This window comes from Patagioenas fasciata, chromosome 7 (assembly GCF_037038585.1).
Source record: "Patagioenas fasciata isolate bPatFas1 chromosome 7, bPatFas1.hap1, whole genome shotgun sequence".
NCBI lineage: Eukaryota > Metazoa > Chordata > Aves > Columbiformes > Columbidae > Patagioenas > Patagioenas fasciata.
The window spans coordinates 34358688-34377135 of record NC_092526.1 but is presented as its reverse complement, the minus strand read 5'-3'; the positions used below and the strand labels follow the sequence as shown (position 1 = coordinate 34377135).

General features: G+C 39.5%; 1 protein-coding gene and 1 long non-coding RNA gene across 3 annotated transcripts in view; one reads left to right on the top strand and one right to left on the bottom strand.

The window, feature by feature from the left end:
* IQCA1 (IQ motif containing with AAA domain 1) overlaps positions 1–18448 on the bottom strand; it is a 105964-nt gene that overhangs the window by 38928 nt on the left and 48588 nt on the right. For both annotated transcript variants that reach the window (XM_065840982.2, XM_071811319.1), the window contains exons 7-9: positions 15228–15315; positions 7707–7817; positions 2935–3010 (exon numbers count right to left, since the gene is read on the bottom strand). In XM_065840982.2, the coding sequence (XP_065697054.1) occupies positions 2935–3010; positions 7707–7817; positions 15228–15315 (275 nt within the window). The remainder of the gene's footprint in view (positions 1–2934; positions 3011–7706; positions 7818–15227; positions 15316–18448) is intronic.
* On the top strand, positions 12435–17466 carry LOC139828452 (uncharacterized). The gene is made up of 3 exons (XR_011740052.1): positions 12435–12527; positions 13636–13740; positions 17340–17466. It is a non-coding gene; the product is annotated as an uncharacterized lncRNA (long non-coding RNA).

The following is an 18448-nucleotide window of genomic DNA, read 5'->3' as shown; positions in this document are numbered from 1 at the left end:
AACTTCTGTGCACATTGTGATAGTAATTGAGCTTTTCTTACATGAGAATAGAAAACTGTTTCCAGTACAGAAATACCAAACTCAAACCTCCATTTTTTTTTTTTCTCTAGACATTTCTGCTACTGAAATGAAAGCAAGCTATAACTAAAAATGCGAGAAACTGCTTACATTGTTCTGGTCAGAAGTTGTTTTAGATTTCATTTTGGAGGCCTTGAAAAAAGGAACCTTATCTATGGTCAGATTAAAAGTAAAATTATTCTGAATAACCACCAGGTAGTATTGTGACGGAGTGTGTCCTGTTATGAAAAGCACTAAGTGCTTGTGAATGAGGCAGGGGACTGTGCTGCATGGAGGAATTAACAGCTGTTTACTAAAAAGAAATATGGTGTCGAATAGACTTGGTTTACTGGGTGTGGGTGGGAACCACCGAAGTTTAATAGAACAGCTATAGACTCTTACTGTGCATAAGACAGAACTGCAGCTATCTGTGAAGCTGCAAGAATTCTCTCCACTCTGAGGATTTCTGGTTATGCCCTGTGCAGAAAATGGTTCCTTACAGAGCCAGGGGAGTATCTGTCAGCTCCAGCAGGGTGAGCTGGAGATGAGCATCTGTGTTTAACTCTGAATGCCAGGCTGGAGTCTTTACCTGCCAAAAAAGGATGCTATCTGTGTCTGACCTACTTGAGCACATGATTGCAGCGTCCCTGCAAGTGCTGCCCGTACATAATGGGAAGACAGTGGTACTCGCAATGCCTGTCTTTTAGGCATCCAGTTTAGGTGCCCAAGTAGGAACATAACCTCTGCAGACAGTTAACAGGTGGCTGAGTTGCCCTTGGGAGGCCTTGTGAGATACAGAGGAACACAACAACCTCGATTAGGTGCTCGTCTTCATGTAAAAAGTTAGCATGAGTAACTCCAAAAAGCTATGTATTGCAGAGCTCAAAGCAGGTTTCTGGTTAGGAGTCGCAACAATGGTGTTCAGATACAGTCTGGGTCACAAATGTCTCTCTCATCCTCTCTCATAAACCCCCTGACTTGTTATTACTTGAGATAGTTGTGAAGTTTAGGAGTTTCTGTTCCTATTAAACTACGTATTGACCTCTGTGCTGGTTTTGTCCCTAATGCTGGCATCCACTGCCACGGTGGGAAGCCCCGTTTAAAGCCTCTGCCTGAGGTTTCAACCAAATGTTCTTTTCTATAACCTGGATGATGGTTAATTTGCACAGATGTTTGTGAATTTGCAGTTCAGCATTGCATTGAAGACTTAAACTGTGAAGCCTCAGCAGGGGATGCAAGCAGCCCTGGGGCAGCACTGGAAAGCACTTATTGCATCACCTGCTCATTAGCAGAGCACTGGATGAGCACATTGCCAAGTCTGTCACAATGTGAAACCCTCCTGCCCCATTATTGTTGCTTTGCCTCTATATCGCTCCTCTGTTTTTCTTGGGACTTGCTGGGGGAAACATTGGTCTGGCTATTGCTGGACTCCAGTTGCAAGGTGCTATTTTGTCCTGAGTGCATAGAAAAGCACAAGAAATACTCTTGGCCAGTTGGGGAAGGTAGCATAGAGGAATCTGATCCTTATCTAAAACTCCTGTTGACTTAATAGGGTTATGGTCTAGTGTTCCAGAGTAGAGTCTAGGACTAAAGAATCCCCCTTTTAGCCATAAAACTGTTCTATGATTCATAAAGCCTAGGAATATCCTAATTGCTACAAGTTTGAGGTCGGGCAAAACTGTACTGATGTGTATTTAGCACGTAAGTGTATACTTATTTTTCGTTGGTCAAGCCAAATCAGGCAGAAAACTTGATGCCAGTAATTAGTTAGCAGGAGGGAATAATGGAGATTTTTACATGTGAGAAATTTTAGTAAGTCACTAACTCTGCAGAGTGGGGAGCAGGAAAGATATATTTAATAATTGTTTGAGAATAGCATCTGCATTGAAATACAGCAAAAATAACCCCTGGAAGCATTGATCGGGCACACTTCAGTGACAGAGGACTTTGATTTGGCTTTTCTGACCTTTGGAGTCCTATCGTGCCGTTCACTCACAGCTCATGGGACAGATGCTCCTTTCCAAGCCTGACAAGTGCACAGCTTCTGTGCTCGCTGCCAGGCCCAGCAGAAGCAATTGATAACTTATGCACTTATGTACCTAGGATGCCCATCGAAGACAAGTGGTTAGGAAAAAGACAAAGACATAGAGTGCAGAGGAGAGAGTAGCAGAGATCTGGAGAAAAGCAAGATGTCTTTTTGTGAAAAACCCTTTTTTCTTTTTAATTGAAAACACTCAATTTCTGGATGCTTTTCTCAAAGTGTGTGTGTAGGGAAAAAAACCACACCACCCAGTCCCCCAGCTGTATGTCCAGGGTATGTTTGGTAAGCTGCACACAGCATGAAGCAAGTATATTGACTCTCCAGCAGCATTTCTTATGTCTCTGCTTGAAATGATGATATTTCTATTAAAACATCTAATCAAAAGTAATTTAACTAGCTTTAGGCTGTAGGTGAATGAATCCAAGGGTACTTCTCATGAACAAGAGGAAGACTGAGAGTTACAGAAGCATGAAAACATTGATGTTGAAGCCTGATCTCTACAGTACAGTGCTTTTGAATTATTTGCTATTCAGATGTCATTTTGATTTCCGAAAAATCCAAGAAAGTCCCTGCACATATATTAAAGCACTATGGTTCTAACTTGGCCACTTTCATTCCTGTAGAAACATACCTTCCTGTATGATAAGCTCAATGATTTTTGAGAGACATGAGGTATTAAAAGACTCACTTCCTAAATATAATTTTATCTAATGTCCTCATTTCTATAACATTCCATAGTTTGGGCAACTGCCCAGCTTGACCTTATAGTAATGGCATTCAGATGAAGCTGAATTAGCAGAACATTCCAGCTGTAATTGTTATCTTTTTCTACTGACCTTTGTATCGACTGCTTCCCTCCTCCATTATTGAAAGGAAATTGCTGGGACCCATTTTCCAGCCTTCTTCCTCTTCCTAGATTGGGGAGGGGATGTGGTGTGAAAAGAAAAAAATCAGAATATTAATACATAGCAACTTTGCAAGTACGGAAGTGTCCTAGTTTTCATTGTGGTTTTAAAGATTTGTTTTAATTTGAGGAATAAGACTGCATTGTTCAACAAGTAAAATCCTTCTGGTAGGCTGTAAGGAAGTTTTATCACCTTGAGTTGGAGAGAAGGCGTTTCGGTTCATCATTTGAACTATGGAAGTTACAAGAATTAAACTTAGGCTTTCTTGAACACCTAATATAGGTAGGAGACTTGCAATCCATACATTACCTTGCTTTTTTTTTCTTCAGTTACTCTTATACTGTGGTTGCTACCCCCCTCCCAAAAGGAATTCCCACCTTGTGGGTAATTCCAAGATATTGAAACCTCATTTTAATCTGTAATCAGAAAGAAAAATAATGATCTTGGTGTAACTTGCAAACTTAAATATTTTGTTTCAGCTTTATCAAAACATTTAGACATTTTCTTGTCTAAAGTAAATGACATTGACATGTTTCTGAAATAGTTGAATTTCATTGAACCAGTATTTCTGATGGAAAAAACTTGTCAGAAAATGATGGAAGTTTCTTCATTTTGCATCAGTCAGAAGACCTCAATCAAAATGCTAGTAAGGTAATGCTTATTTGTGGGAAATTAGATCACTGTTTGGGGAGGAGGTGAATGTGGATTTCTGAGACAGTACAAGTTGAATCAGGCTTTGCTGACCAATTTGTAGTCTGTGAGCCACTGGATATCAGTAAGATAAAAAGTGCAGCTCTTGGAATAACTTAAAATGAAACAACCTCCCTAAATATGCCTCTGTAATTAGGTGCCATTGTACAGCTGCTATCAGCAGATACAGTTTCAGCCATGTCATGAGAACTATGGAGTGTCTGTTTTAAAATGTCATTACAGTAATTAAAGTTTGGGCCCAGAAGGACATGCAAAACGTAAATACATTTATCACTTCTACCCTATGCTCTGTAGATATATTTGAAAGATTCAGGAGTTTCTTTACTAAACATCAAGAACCGTTTTGGTAAAGCGTAACCAAGTGTTTGAGGATTTCATACCCAGAGCTCAAATACCTAGTTTCTCTAGTGTATTCTCAGTTTTTGCAGTGTGGCATTTTGAGATTCATCCTCAGTTCTTTTGCAGTAGGCAGAGTATATTCCTTTTATCACTCTCCCATAACATTCTATAGAAAATGATTAAATTATGTTCTAGAAGGAAAATACTGATAACTGCAAAATATTTAAAAATAGGAAAAAGAAAATACCCCAAACCCACCCCATCCTGGAACAGCCTAAAATTGGGCTATCCATTTTTACCCTCTTAATAGCATAGGACACATTGATGCTTCTTTTATTGTTACAAATAAGCCAACAAATCATTTTAATTACTAGCTTCAATGATTTTTATACACTGATGTAAATAATATTGTTGTGTCAGTTTCATTGATTTTAATCAAAACCACTGTGTATCTAAAGGACAGCTGTAGAATCCTGTTCTGTATTCCTTCTTGCCTCTAATTAACAGTGTAAGAGTCAATGTAATATAAATAACTTCTTTTCCTTTGAAGTCAGTTGATGTATTTTTCTGTGTTAAGCTGATTGATTCCATGCTTGTTCTGTGTTAAGTGCACAAAGGCATCTTGAACCAACAATATACATTTCAACCTAAGCAGAAATATGGAAATAACAGTTTGAATATATTTCTGAAGTTTTCTAAAGCCTATCTCACAGTAGATGATTCTCATTCAACAGCAGGGAAAGTTTTGAACTGACTTGTGTGCTTTTGCAAATGGGCAATTTGCTAAGGACAGAATATATCTCAGTGTTAAACGTTTCTGGATGAAGCTTGGGGATGAGCAGCCTTGCTCCCGTCTGGTGAGACAGGTTGTAGCGCATTGCTGGGAAAAGCAGCCCAGATTGGTCTAATGTGTTCTGCTATTAAAGTGAGGGATCATACAGTGCTAAAGACTTTTTTTATTTTTCCTTAGGGGCCCAATGGGAAATCAAATCAACACCTTACAGAGAAAAGAAAATGAAGTTACTTTGATATCAAATATGCCTCTTTAAAAGATTGCTATCTGGCTTCTCAGAAATATTTAAATCTCCTTCTGGGATCAAACTCTTGTTTTCTTTAAGAACTGAAGTTAGGAGCAGGGCTTTTTTCTGCCTGCATCGCTATGACTTACAGCCTATACTTATTTTAATAAGAGTCCTGCTGTTAGAACTTTTCCAAATACTTCTCAGCTGGTCTTAGATACTATTTTTTTTTTTTTTTCCCCTGTCAGTATTATAACCTTGGAGAGAATATTCCCTTTGTTCTTTCTCAATGAACCATAGAGAACCTGATATAATGGCTCAGAATTTTACTTGACAGGACTTGTGATGGCTGAAGAGATGAGAATGGCATAAAGTTATAAAGCCCCAGAGCTCTATATTGTTATTTCACCCCATTTCAAAACAACCTTGCTGAGACTGAGGGGACTGAGATTCCTATTTGGTATTGTTGGTTCTTATCTAGTGACATGCAAAAACAACAAGGAATCAAATTTATCCTGTGAAAGCCATGTTTTTAAGCAGATGAGTGACTTGCCATCCAGTTTCAAAAGCCTGGGTTGGGTTTGGTGTTTTTAGTGTGCTTGAACATTAACATCTTACTTTGACTTAGACAGGTGTGTCTGGAACAACTTTTTTTGTTTGTGTGTGAGACTAAAGACATCACAGGGCTTTGTTCTGGGTCAGCTGAGCTGGGAAGGAGTAAGGACAAGGCCAAAGCCACTAGAGGACACCCTTGCGAATCCCCCCCCAAAAGACCTGGTCTGCTTGAGATGCTACAGGGTTCTGTGAATGACAATGTTCTGTAAAGACTCTAATCCCTAAAGCTTTTCTAAGCAATTGCCTTCGTACATGTGTTTTTATCTGATCTTTCCCATGGACTTCTTCAGTGCATGTGCTGATTTAAGGGGTCACAGCACAAAGCGATCCCACAGTGCTGAACTCAGCCCTAGCACAAGTCACCAGAAGTCTTACGGGCAACAAACAACTTGGTAACATTACTATTTGGCTTAGTGTTCTGCAGGCATTACACTCTCATTTCTCCTCTGCTCCCTCAGGCTGGGTCTGCTCTGCCACTAAGATACTACAAAGTGCTACCAACTTCCACTGCTTTTGCAATATGATGCCTTTACTAACACTGTGATAATGTGACAGTGCACTCTGTGATAGTGTCACCCTGATGGCAAACAACCATGTGAAGACCCGTGATCAGAACTTGAAAAAATTTCGTTTTCACAAGAGCAGTCACCACCTTCCCTAGTTGGCAATGCAAGGTCAGGCTTGAAGAGCCTGGAAAACACCTTTATTCATGCTGCTTCTTCAGCCTGCTGTGCATCTTCATTTACAAAGGGAAAAAAGACACCCCCAAAAGCCCCAAACCTTGTTTTGTATGTCCAAAACAGCGTTTTCATCCAGCGAAGATGTTATCCAAGTTTACACTTGGATATCTACCTCCCAATTAATGTAGTTTAAGTTCCTGTCTAGGTATTATGAGAGCTTTGGCCAGATTAATGGATGTTGTCCAAGAAAAGCATCTTTTCTGCTATATGGTTGTTCTAGGGTTAGGACTTAAAATTAATTTGTGTAAAACTTGCAGTGAAGGGTAAGCTTTGCCCCAAAAATCTCACCCTGCTCCTCCACATTCTTGGAGAGAGATTAATGACCCTTATTAAAAAAATATATATTGTTTCAACTTTGTTTCAAAGAATGGTTGGGGTTGTTTATACTATAAAGTAAATGAGAAACAAAAGTTGCTGCTTCAGCGAAAGCCTGCAATTTTTGTTGCATAGCTCTCTTCTGAAGATACCCTCTGGTCACTGCACTGTTTCACAGGTGTTTTCCTCAGTGGAGTTGCTCCTGAAATAAGTTGGAAGCATTCCTTCTGTGAAACCAGCCCTTACCATATCAAAGATTTAAAGGAGAATATCCCATTAAGCGGTGCCCTTTGTGACTTGAAGCAAAAAAGAGTTCATATCCTAAGAACGTGAACTGAAAATGCATGACTGCTATTTACTGGCTTATAAAATACAGGTTTGCAGTATGAAAGACGAAACTGGCCAATATGGAACTGTACTTATAAATGAGTTTGAAACCCTCACAAGCATTGAGTTGAGTATCTGAGTGAGACTGAGGTTCTTGTTTCCCAGCTGTGCAAGGCGGTGACAGTAACTTAACTTCCCCGCACTACCCCACATTAAAAGTGGCAACGCTTGGTTAGATAGCTGGGTGCTGCTTTGTTACCTCCAAAAAAAAGGCACACGTGCTTTGAAAAGCATATGCACTCTGTCTTAGCAGCAATGCCAGGGCCCTCAAGTGTATCTTTCCCCTCATCTCTGTCTGTTAGTCTGTCCACCTATACCAGCTCCTTCTGCTGAGCTGAGTCCTGGCCATGCAAACAGCTGTTCCCAAATGGTAAAATTAGGTTTCCCAGAACCATCAAGGTAATGGACAGGCAGACAGGGACTGGCCTCAGGTAGTTCCCCGGTCTTTTGAACACAAACCTGAAACTTTGGTGATCAGTCTAATGTAAACTTACAGCCTCTTGCCCACACATGGCTGAGAAGGCTGAACTTTAGCAGTTTGTGAAAACAGAGCCATTTTTACTCCAGGGGGTCTTACCTTCTTTCCAGCTTTCTCTTTCTTTTTTTCTTTCGATTCGTTTTCTTTTTTCCCTTTTTGGTCTTTTTTCTGCAAAGCCGTTTCCCTCTGGGCAGCCAGTTCCTCAGCGATCTGGAAGAGACAGAAAGGAATGTGAAGACCTTGTGAAAGGTTTTCACATACAAGGTGTTAGACATGTAAGAGTTATGAACAAGTGTGTATTTTTACTCCCTTGCTTTCAGCTTTCTAATACTAGGGCAGCCCAATAACCAATGCATTGCTTGGTACCTCCCTAGGAACTCCAGAGTGGCTGACCATTACGGAGAAGTCCTTTTAATTTATGCTGAGGGTACTCACACCTGCAAACTTCAGCACAGGTGCCAACTATTCTAATATACCATTGGAAAAAAGATTATTTCTATGTCCCAAACTGTCAGGGCTTTCATGGAATAAGACCAATTCCTGAAATCACCCAAAAGCACAATATCCTAATGACACACAACTTAAAGTTCCCTCTGGACTTGGACTCAGATTATGAATTTGTCTCAGCATTTCTAAGGCAGATTGATTTTACAGAGATAGGTTTTTTGAGAGATTGCCCTGAGGCATGTCTAATTTCAATATGTGGCTAAAGACTGAAATTGTTCTAGTGGGTGAGGGAGATTTAATAGAGATATTTTGACAAACTCTGACAGATATACATGGATAGCTCAGCTTCTTTATCCCTGCAGCTGATAACTCGGTACAGCTACTTCAATTTGCATAACTTTAGTTCCTGGCCATTTATACTTTATTATCTGAAAAAGGCAGAGAGTGAAATTCACTTTTTCTACCATTCTCTTGTTCCCAGGCACCTTTCATTGTGTTCTCTTGTCCCTGAGAGGAATTCTAAGATCACTTACCGTTAAGTGTAAATCAGAAAATCTGTGGCAGTTTAAGTTTATTAATGGACCATTAATATTGGTGGTACCATGAAAGTGTAGAAAATGAAACAGTTCCAATTGTAAGACAAGTTTCCTGTAACAGTAAAAATATTTGTTTTCTAAAGAATACCTTTGAATGCATTGAAGATTGGACAGTGGAAGGGAACAATGACAAGGGCTACGCTTTGCAGCCAGTGAAATTTCATTAGTGGACTTCCTCAAGCATTTCAGTATCTTACATTTAATTAAATATGGTAATTGAAACCCCAAGCACCATTCAGTCATATCTTGTGGTGATAAGCAGTCAAGCATTTCATTCCCTAGGATAGATTAACAGATTGAATAGAGTTCAAAATAGGTTTTTAGTGTCCCAGCAGGCCTGTTGTATCCAAAACCAACAGAGCTAGTCAAAGTGTACCCTTTACTCTAGTGCCAGTACTCTGCCTGAAATCCAGCCTTGTCACCTCTGCCCTCTGCTGTGACTGCTTACCAAAGGGTAACCATAACCATTTCCAGCATCTCGAGGGTGGGTTTATCCAGCAGGATACCTGTAAGCACACATGCAGTTGACAAAAGGTTTTAATTCTACGCAGTGTTTTTGAGTTCCACTGGTGATACTTTAAGTACATCTAGACTCTGATTGGAAAGATTCACTTTCATGTTTTTATACAGTTGAATTATACTAAAGGGGTTATATAGGGTTTCTGTTCTCATGGACCTGCAATAATGGGACTGAATTGTTGAACTGTCCTTATCCTTCTGTTTTGCATTCTTCTGTTTTGTAAGGTGGCAAGAAAAAGAGTCTGTGTTTACTGTTTTCAGAACAGCAGTATGAGCTATGGCGCTAAGTCTTGAACTAACTGCTCTTATAGGGAACAGGAGAATGGTGCTTGCAGTCAACACTGACCGAAATGCCCAGTATCACAAGAAGCCATGTCTAGAAATGTGGACAGAGGTTGTGTGCATCCATGTAACACCTGTACAGTCTGTCCTGCATTGCCTCAGTGACGTACACGTAGTCTGAGATGGCAAGTAGTTTTGGTGAAATGCTCCAAAACCACGCAGCTGGCAGTGCTGTCAGCATGCAGAGCCTGACTTTACTGAAGTGGCTCTTTGCTTTCTGAAAGGGAATGTCAGAGCAAATATAATTTTTCCTTTTCCATTTCAGATACACCCTCTCCTCTATAGCCCTTTGGTCCAGCTTCTCCAGCTCTGTTTTCACCTCTGCTCTAAGCAGCTCCATAATTATAGAGGACTGGGAGCTGGGGTGAAGCTGGCTGTGTATCTAAACTTGAATGGCTTGTACTCTTCTATACAGAACAATTTCCCTTCCAGCTACAAGGAGATGCCTGAAGAATCTGACAAAAGAGGAGGAAAGAAAGGGAAAGGCAAGCAAAGGTTAGTTTGAGATATTAAGCAATTCACCCACATTATAATACAGTTTTTTCCCCTGAAGAAAACTTCATAGTGGCTATAAAACCAGATGTCGTCTTAAATTATTTTAGATTGCCCTTTTCTTTGCTAGGTTGCCTCTTTTTGAAATGATGCTGAAAGCGCTTAGAAAACTCTTAATATTGAGGAAGAGAATGTGCACCAGTAAAAGCAGAGGAATTTTGGCCTCCTCTTTTTTTTTCCTTAGTATCAATGTAAGACTCCTGTTGTGCTAGCGATGACTCTTCTCAATAACATTTTTCTTCCAAAGCTGAAAAGACATTTTCCTCTAAACTGTTATCCCACAAAAGTAAAACTGACTTTTCTTATTCATACATCAGTTGAAGTGAGTTTCCAAACTCCTGCAGTCCAAATTCCCTTTTTTTTTCAGGAGAGGGGCACTGAAACAGAGTGCAGTCTGTGAATGAAAATGCATAATGCTGGTTTATATGAGCCAAGTATATGAAAATCCCCAGCTGCCACTTATGTTCTGGCATCCTTAGCCATAGAAAGCTTGGTCTTGGCTCAGGCAAGCTGATATGGGAGATAAATTTTCTTCCTTGAGAAAAAGCCCTTCCCTCATCCCTTGAAAAAGACCATAGCTTTTAGTGTTGTGGGCACAAATGAAAAGCAGGGATTGAGTTTAGGAATTCTGGATCTCCAGCGATTGCAGGTGAAAGCTGGCCTTAGAGCCTGCCTCTAAAGCCGTTTTGAACAGTAACGCTTTACACATACATAGTCTAGCATTCCTGAAGAGAAAAAGATGGTCTCTTTGCATATTAACTCTTCAGGAATAAGCTATTTTGGAATTTAAGAAAAGTTTAGTTTTCGAGAAAATAGGAGTGTTTAAGATGGGAAGAGATGCCATCCCTGTGTCCCAGAGCAGCATGCCAAACACGGGACTGCCCGTTATTTATCACTTGTATGTAACATGCAGTATGCTGTAAATGTGCTTCCCCCTGGCTTGAGGACACTTTATTACAACTCTTTCTACAAGCTGATTATGCTCATAAGGTATTATTTTTTGTCAGTTGGAGATGTTACTTTCATCATGGTGGCCTGGGACTCTGTCCTATCTAGCAAGGAGAGGGTCAGTGGTCTTGACTCATTTCCTCAAAGGCAAATCCTTTTGTTTAGCTTTTAATAACATAGCATTGTCCTGGCAAGGCATTTCTGAGCATCATTTGCTTTTGGGTGTACATCTGCAAGCAAAGCTTAAACTGTTAAAAACAACCTCAGTGATCTGTTTCTTGCAGAAATTAATTCAAAATATTGGGTGGGATTTCCTAGCTTTATGGGATCTTGCAAAATCTCACGGTTTGGTTTTAACAGTCAGTCATGCATGTCAGTCCATACGCTAAGTTTATGGGGATTTTATCCACCTGGCAGATGTCACCCAAATGTCACTCATCAGTTAAATTCCCTCACTCTTCTGTTCATTTTCTGGCAAACACTTCAAAATTTCAATCTCCACTGAATGTGTTTTGAAAAATTTGTTAGCTTTGATTGATGTACGGGGGTGTGTGTGTTTTGTGTGGGTGGTTTTCTTTGATTTTTGTGGGTTTTTTTGGTGGTTTTTTTGTTTTGTTTTGGTTTTTTTGAGGGGAAAATGGGTGGTAGAGGTGAAAGGCTGTAGGCATACAAGCTAGACTACTGATTTCAGCCAACAGAGATGATGATCATAGGCAATGAAGAGCTACTGGACCACGAGTCTGAATGTCTTCCTTGCAGTGAATTGCTGTCTGGAGGTGAATGCCAGTTGTGTGGCTTAACAGAGACTGAGTATCATTACTGCTCTCCTGCATGGTTAACTTGAAATAATCAAAATATTTTAAGGTTTTGAGATGCCCAGCTCCAGTTGATGCCACTGTGTGTTTAGCACTTGTGAAAATCCAGCCTTCTAATTTCTAAAAGGAGCATCCAGAACAGTGTGGAACAGTGGAAATAAAGGTGACCATAACTGTGGGCATCTACTTCTATTACTGAAAAGGACACCTGGTATATTTGCAAACTGCTGTATACAAAGAAGTACAACCCCACAGAACCTCTTGAGTCCTCCTCTGACACTTCAAAGCTACTTGTGATACATTAATTTGGTAAAAGTGAGATATTATGTTTGGGGGTGTGTGTGAATATTGCAGTATTTGATTTCCTAATAGCATTTTACTTGTCCCTACCTGAGAAATAGTCAGAGTTACTGATTAAATATTAACTTACTACTGGGGATCTTGTGTACTGCCACTTACAATCAAAATGATTACTGGGAATCATGGGGATCTTTAGCTGTTGGTAATAATGAATACTAATTACCAGCATAGTATTGCATGGAGTGCCAAGCGAGGATCGGTATGTGTTTGCACAGCAGCTCACACGTACATTTTCTCATCCCTTCTCTAGATGCTGCTGGGTCAGATACTGTGATTACCGTAATGTGGAAATGACTTTGTCCTCCAGGCAGCAATTGAATTTACAACCAAAATCTTCATAAGTAAGCATCTTTTTTTTCTGATAAGTTATTTAATATTGGAAATGAGGGGGAGTTGAGAAAGGGGGGATGTGCCTACTAAATGGCAACTCTCTTGGCTTATTTTCATGGTGATGAGACTTAATGAACTACAGGAAGAGATCATAATTTTGTTGGCAGTAGTATAAGGGCAAAGCTAAAAATTGTCACATCTGATGATTATCTTTGGAGCCAATCATAAAAACCATTAGGGTTAGACATCTGGAACAGATGCAGGGAGATTACACTGATGTCTCAGAATCTTAAATTTCTCTTGAAAGTATGTAAAGTAGAGAAAAGCTGCTTTTCAGTCAAGAAGACAGTATATATTTTTCTGACTAAACCACCAATTACTTTGCATTGGGATCTCTTTGGCGTGTCTTTTTGAAAGGTATTTGTAAAATGTCACGAAAGCAGCTTGTGCAGAAGGCCAGCTACCTTACAAAGTCAAGTAAGGTCAGAGTTGTCAAAGGATAAAGAAATATAGAATGCATAATAATGCAGCAATGGTTCGTGAAGTGATTAATTTGTATTTTATTTTCCCCAAAGTGTCTTTACCAAGTCTTATAAAATGCTCACTTTTCAAATACAGTTCAGTCTTGATTTTTCATGGAGTTTAACTTGGGAGTAACCAACCCATTCGCAGAAGCTAATATATACAAGAGGTGAAATCTTGTCTCCCCTGAAGTCAAGGACAAAACTCCCATTAACTTCAATGGGGCCAGGATTTCATTTACTATGTTGCCCAGTAGACCAGTGTGGAACAAAACCAGTTGCCTTAGGGATTTTTAATATGCAGCTGACTCAGTTGAACAAAAAATGTTTTACTTGTCTGACATTCAGGTAAAATCATGGCCGTACTGCACTTTCTTTTGCCATTTGCTTTCTGGGTATTTGTTAAGGTTATGTAACATTCTGCTCTTGGTTGTGCTGGATAAAAAGGGCCTGAAAATATTTGAAAATTAGGTAGTCGCTAGTGAAAACATGGAGAAATATATGTAGGTTTTTCTTCCAGATATTTTTGTTTTATGCAGGGAAAACAGGCACTTAAACAATCTCTCTAGACTTTCATCTTCCTTTATCTTTTTTTAAGCAAAGAGAAAGCAGATGCCCAGGAAAGACAGTAAAACAGCTGAAGGCGGGAATTCAAAGTTGGAAGAATATATTACTCCAGAATCTAATACCATATCCAGTTTTGGTCAGTATAATTTCTTGTAATATTTTCTTCCTGAATTGTGTTTATCCTTGCTGATAGCAGGTCTAATTATTATCACGATCCCTAAAGCCTTCTCCAGCAATAATTCACGCTTGCCAGGTGGCTCCGCTGCTACTCAGAGCAGCCAGCAAAGCCGCCTTGACTCTGGCATGTGTTTCTACTTTAGAAGCTGAAAACTTAACCAACAGGTCTCCTTCACTCTGGCTGGGACTGAACAATAGAGTGGCTTAAACACAGAGGCCAGCAGGGTTGACCTTAGCACACTCTGAACTTGGCTACAACCAGGAGCATGCCCTGAGCTCAGTTTTAGTGAGGCATGGAGAGCTGTTTGCAGCAGTTTTCTTGCCTAGTTTTGTAAGCAAAGTAACTAATGGATAGAGTACTGAGCTTTACGCTGGGCTAGTCTGTCTTTACATCCCCTCAAACCATAGTAACTGCACCAGGCTTTTCCCCATGATTATCAGGAAGGACTGAATCCAAAATATTGTTTTACCACACCTGTTTCACAATAGATGATCCTTTGCAGGCAGCTGATGAAGACAGCAGTCTGTCTCAACAGGGGAGTTTTAGTTTTGACTGTTTAATTTTCTTAGCCCACAAGTAGCCACCACGCCTGGTTCACTCGGGGGCCAAATCCTGCTCCTGTGTGCAGAGTTTCCTGTGTATAACTTCCTTCAGAAGACTCATCCTGCTAACATCATTCTGGTGGGTGGAAATGGCTCCAAGTGCCAACCACTGTCTCAACTAGTCTTAATCACTTTTTCTGTGTGACACCCAGATGATCAGAGGAAGAGATTAGCAGTCACTTCTATTAGCAAGAAAACTCAGAAGAGGGGTTTTATCTGGCAAAACAACTCAGTTCACTACAACAATATGTAAGATAAACTAAGATACTTCCTTCACCTGAATGTTCAAGCTTGCTAATGACTGTTGGCAGTAAATCAAGGCTTAGATCTGACTGCATAAGGAACTCTTCTATGCTTAAAGTATTAATAATTATTGCTGGACATTGCTGATACTGAATGCAAACACATGGGAACCAATTTCAGCCTCTCTGATAGTTTTGGAGGCTGTTTTCAAACAAAGGCTCTTTAAATTGTTTAATATATATTTCTACTAGTAGCTAGCACCAGTCTAAGCAAATGGATTTTGCAACAGGAGAGCAACTGTTTGTAGCTGAGCCCCTTCCCTGTAGCTCCCTCAGACATTTACCTATGTGTAACCTGCATGCCTGAGCACCTTATGCCTTGAGTGCCTGCACATCTTGCAAGGGAACAAATTTTGGTACGTGAGTTTTGTGGTGTACCCTGGAAAACGATCCTTTCACTTGCAGCAAAAAGCTCTTTAACAATAAGGCTCCTGGAGTGCTAGAGGTCATGGTTATGAAAAATTAACTAAACAAGCAGATGTTTTGTGGAGATTCCATCCCCAATTCCATTAACTTTTTGCATTAGAGGAGTTGAGAGTACCTGCTCTGCAGTTTTTTGGGAATCAAAAACACTCATTGAACCTCCTGCCTCTTCACTAGGATAGTCAGGAAACTTGCCGATGATATGCCTGTGTGAGAAACAGAAGATAGAAAACTAATTAAAATCCATGATTTTTTAAAAATCTGTTTAACAAAGACATTAAATGATGGGGAAATTTATCCTCCTTTACCTCCTGTTCAAAACCAGAAAGCTGGATCACTTCCTACAACAGTGGCTTTTTTGCCCAGGAAATTAATCAAAACAGTTACCAGCCTGTGTTTGTTGTCCAATGGGCCATCAAACATTGAAAGTCCTTAAGGAACTTTTTTCTTAAGACGGCACATCACTTCAAGAGATTTTAAGTTGAAGTACACATGTTTATAGATCTGCTCTCTGCTTTCAACATCCAACTTTTTTAAAAAGGACACTTCTATTTAAATAGATTTTGATTTACAAATTCCAGGTTATATTTCTGTTTGAGGTTCTTCACCCTCAAATTCCCACTGTAGTTGCACAATTTGGTGGTGATAGACGCTGGGGAGGGGGGATGAAGGGCTTTATAATAAGGTTTCTTGGATGGTATGGATAATGCAGGCTGCTTTCAGAAAGAGATTAAAAGATGTCAATATAAATGGTCTAAGGACTGTAGTTATTATTTATAAGACTTACTTCTTTCATTTTCGTAGCTTTTTGAATTATATCGCTAAGATTTTCTGTTTGTTTGGTAATATCAGGAAGATGTTCTGTTCCACAAAAAAATTATACCACTGCAGAAAAATCCTTGTTCTACTTTCAAATACAATAGTAATGTTTCCTTCAATTGAAATGAAATTTTCCTTGAGAAGAAAATAGCTCAGCAAGGTCAATGTGATTAATAAAAATTGCTTTGATTTTTAAAAACCAACTGGTATCTTAAGGGATTTCCCTAGGCTACTGTTAAGTAGTAGACTCAATTTTAAACTGAGGTCTTTGGAACAGAGCGTAAGTTATGTTTCTGTAGTACTATGTGTACAGTTTGGATCCCTAGCTGGTATTAATACAATACAAATTACAAAAGAATAAACATTCATCTGTTACTCTAAGCTCTGACTTGCATGGTCAATAATTACAACTTCTATATGGAAAAAGATGCAAAACTTTGGTCACTGCATTTCCAGAAGCCATTCTGTGTGAACAAAGGGATGTTCACTGTTAGTGTATTGAAAAAAAAAAAAAATCCAGTTATTATGGTATTTTGGCCTCAAAACCCTGCATCATCGTGTTTATTTAACGTTAGATCATGTTTCACTTTTTACAAACAGCCAGAAAATAGCTCAATTTTATCTTAAATGCAACCTTGTTTTAAATGCTGCTTCAGGTCTGGCTTACAGCAACAGATCTCTCAAAATCTGATATTAATACCGTTGCTGCTTTACTAATGCCAGCTGGGAGGAAGGAAAGGCAATATGCACTGCGGGTGAAGAATCAGTTTGGAGTCTACCACCCACTGACTGTGATATCAGTGCCAGCTTTCAGTATTTATTAGTGTTACATTTGGTATTTGTATTAGCTTTTCATTTTTAAATCATTTAGGGCTCTTGGAGATAGAAATATTTACCATTTGAACATGTATGATGAGTATAAGTGAGTGCTGTAGAAATTCTGCCAAATTCTCACATTTGGAAGTGGGTTCCAGTTTGTTTATAATTTTTATTTTGTGTGATTCTGCTCACAGCTGGTGTAGCTGTTTGGGATGATGTGGCTCAACTCATCTTTTTGTAACCCATACAGCAAGTGCTTAAGTTGAAAAATAAGGTGAAGAGAAGGTAATGCCATTCTTTTCACGCAAGTGGAAGGAAAGTGTCAGCCGTTTATTAACCTGTCAGCTGTCTGGGGACTGGGTCTTCAGTTGAGGGTAATGCAGCATGTGAGTTCCCATGGTCATCAGTGACCCGAGAACAGACAGATACCCCACGTTTCAGTTGTGCTAATTCCTCAGGGACATCTGTTTTTTTCTTTCTGGACATTATCTTTCTTGTGTACTGTTGTTTAGCATATCAATTGTTGTCTAATGGCCAAAGAACAGTATTCTTAAGTCTCATTTTACAACCCAACCTCCTCTTTCTCTTCTAGGTTTAAATGACTACAACTTCAATCTTGTAATGCCTGGAAAGCATGCACATGCGTGACCCTTATAGACAAATTCCTCTCTTTATGAAACCCTCTGAGTTCAGAGGTTAAACCAGGGATTCATTTGGCCTCTAAATCTGCACAGAAAAATGCAGTCATTGATCTTCCTGGTCACAAGTCCATTTAAAATGTAATGAATCTGTTTTCATTCTCCATTCGCTTCTCAGCAGCATTCTACTCAGAACCATCGCAGCGGGTTGTCTCATGCATTCATTCCACAATGTTAATTTGGATTCAGTTGAACCCAAACTATTTTGTATAAGCTTGTTTTACAGTTGTTGATAATGATAAAACACATGGGTAAAATGAGCAGACAGCATGCACTCTGTGAACAGCCAAGGATATTCCTAAATCTTTGTTCCATTAGATAAACTACACCTCATCTATGGCTCGAGAGGGTCCCACCAGGCATGTCCCACATTGAACAGTGAACACCTCTTGAATTAGGAGGATCTTCCAAATACACAGAATGATTTAGAGCTTGCTTTACAATAATAATCATTCAAATGATCCTAAACTGCCCTTGCTTTTTGAAACTTCCTAGAAATAATGACGTATTCATTATTAGAGCCAGTTCTAAGGCAGTACTGAAAGAAAACTAATCCAGATGACATAAGGACTTGCTCCAAACTCGAGCCTTGCATGCTGGTTTGTTTTGCTGGAAGCAGAGAGGGGAGTTTTATGGTGGGAATCCTTGGCTCCACTTATGTGGCAGTAATGGCACAACCATGCTGTAAACCAAGACTTGCAGAAGGTGGAGCTGCACAGGTTCAAAAAGTCAGCAACTCAGCTGAAAATTGAACTGGGGAGTGCAAGGGCATTACACCTGCATCTCCATTGTTTGTTGACTCCAAAAATTGAATCACAACTACAGTCACTGTAAGACTTTAGCTCATGAGAAATTACAGAGTGTGTATTTCAGGCTGGTGTTTGATTGCTCTCTTAGTTCAACGAAAAAAAAAACTATTTGGTCTATATTTCCTCTAATCTGCCCAGCTTTTATTTTCAATATTCATAGTACTTTGACACTTCCTTTGCATGCTAGTCACTAT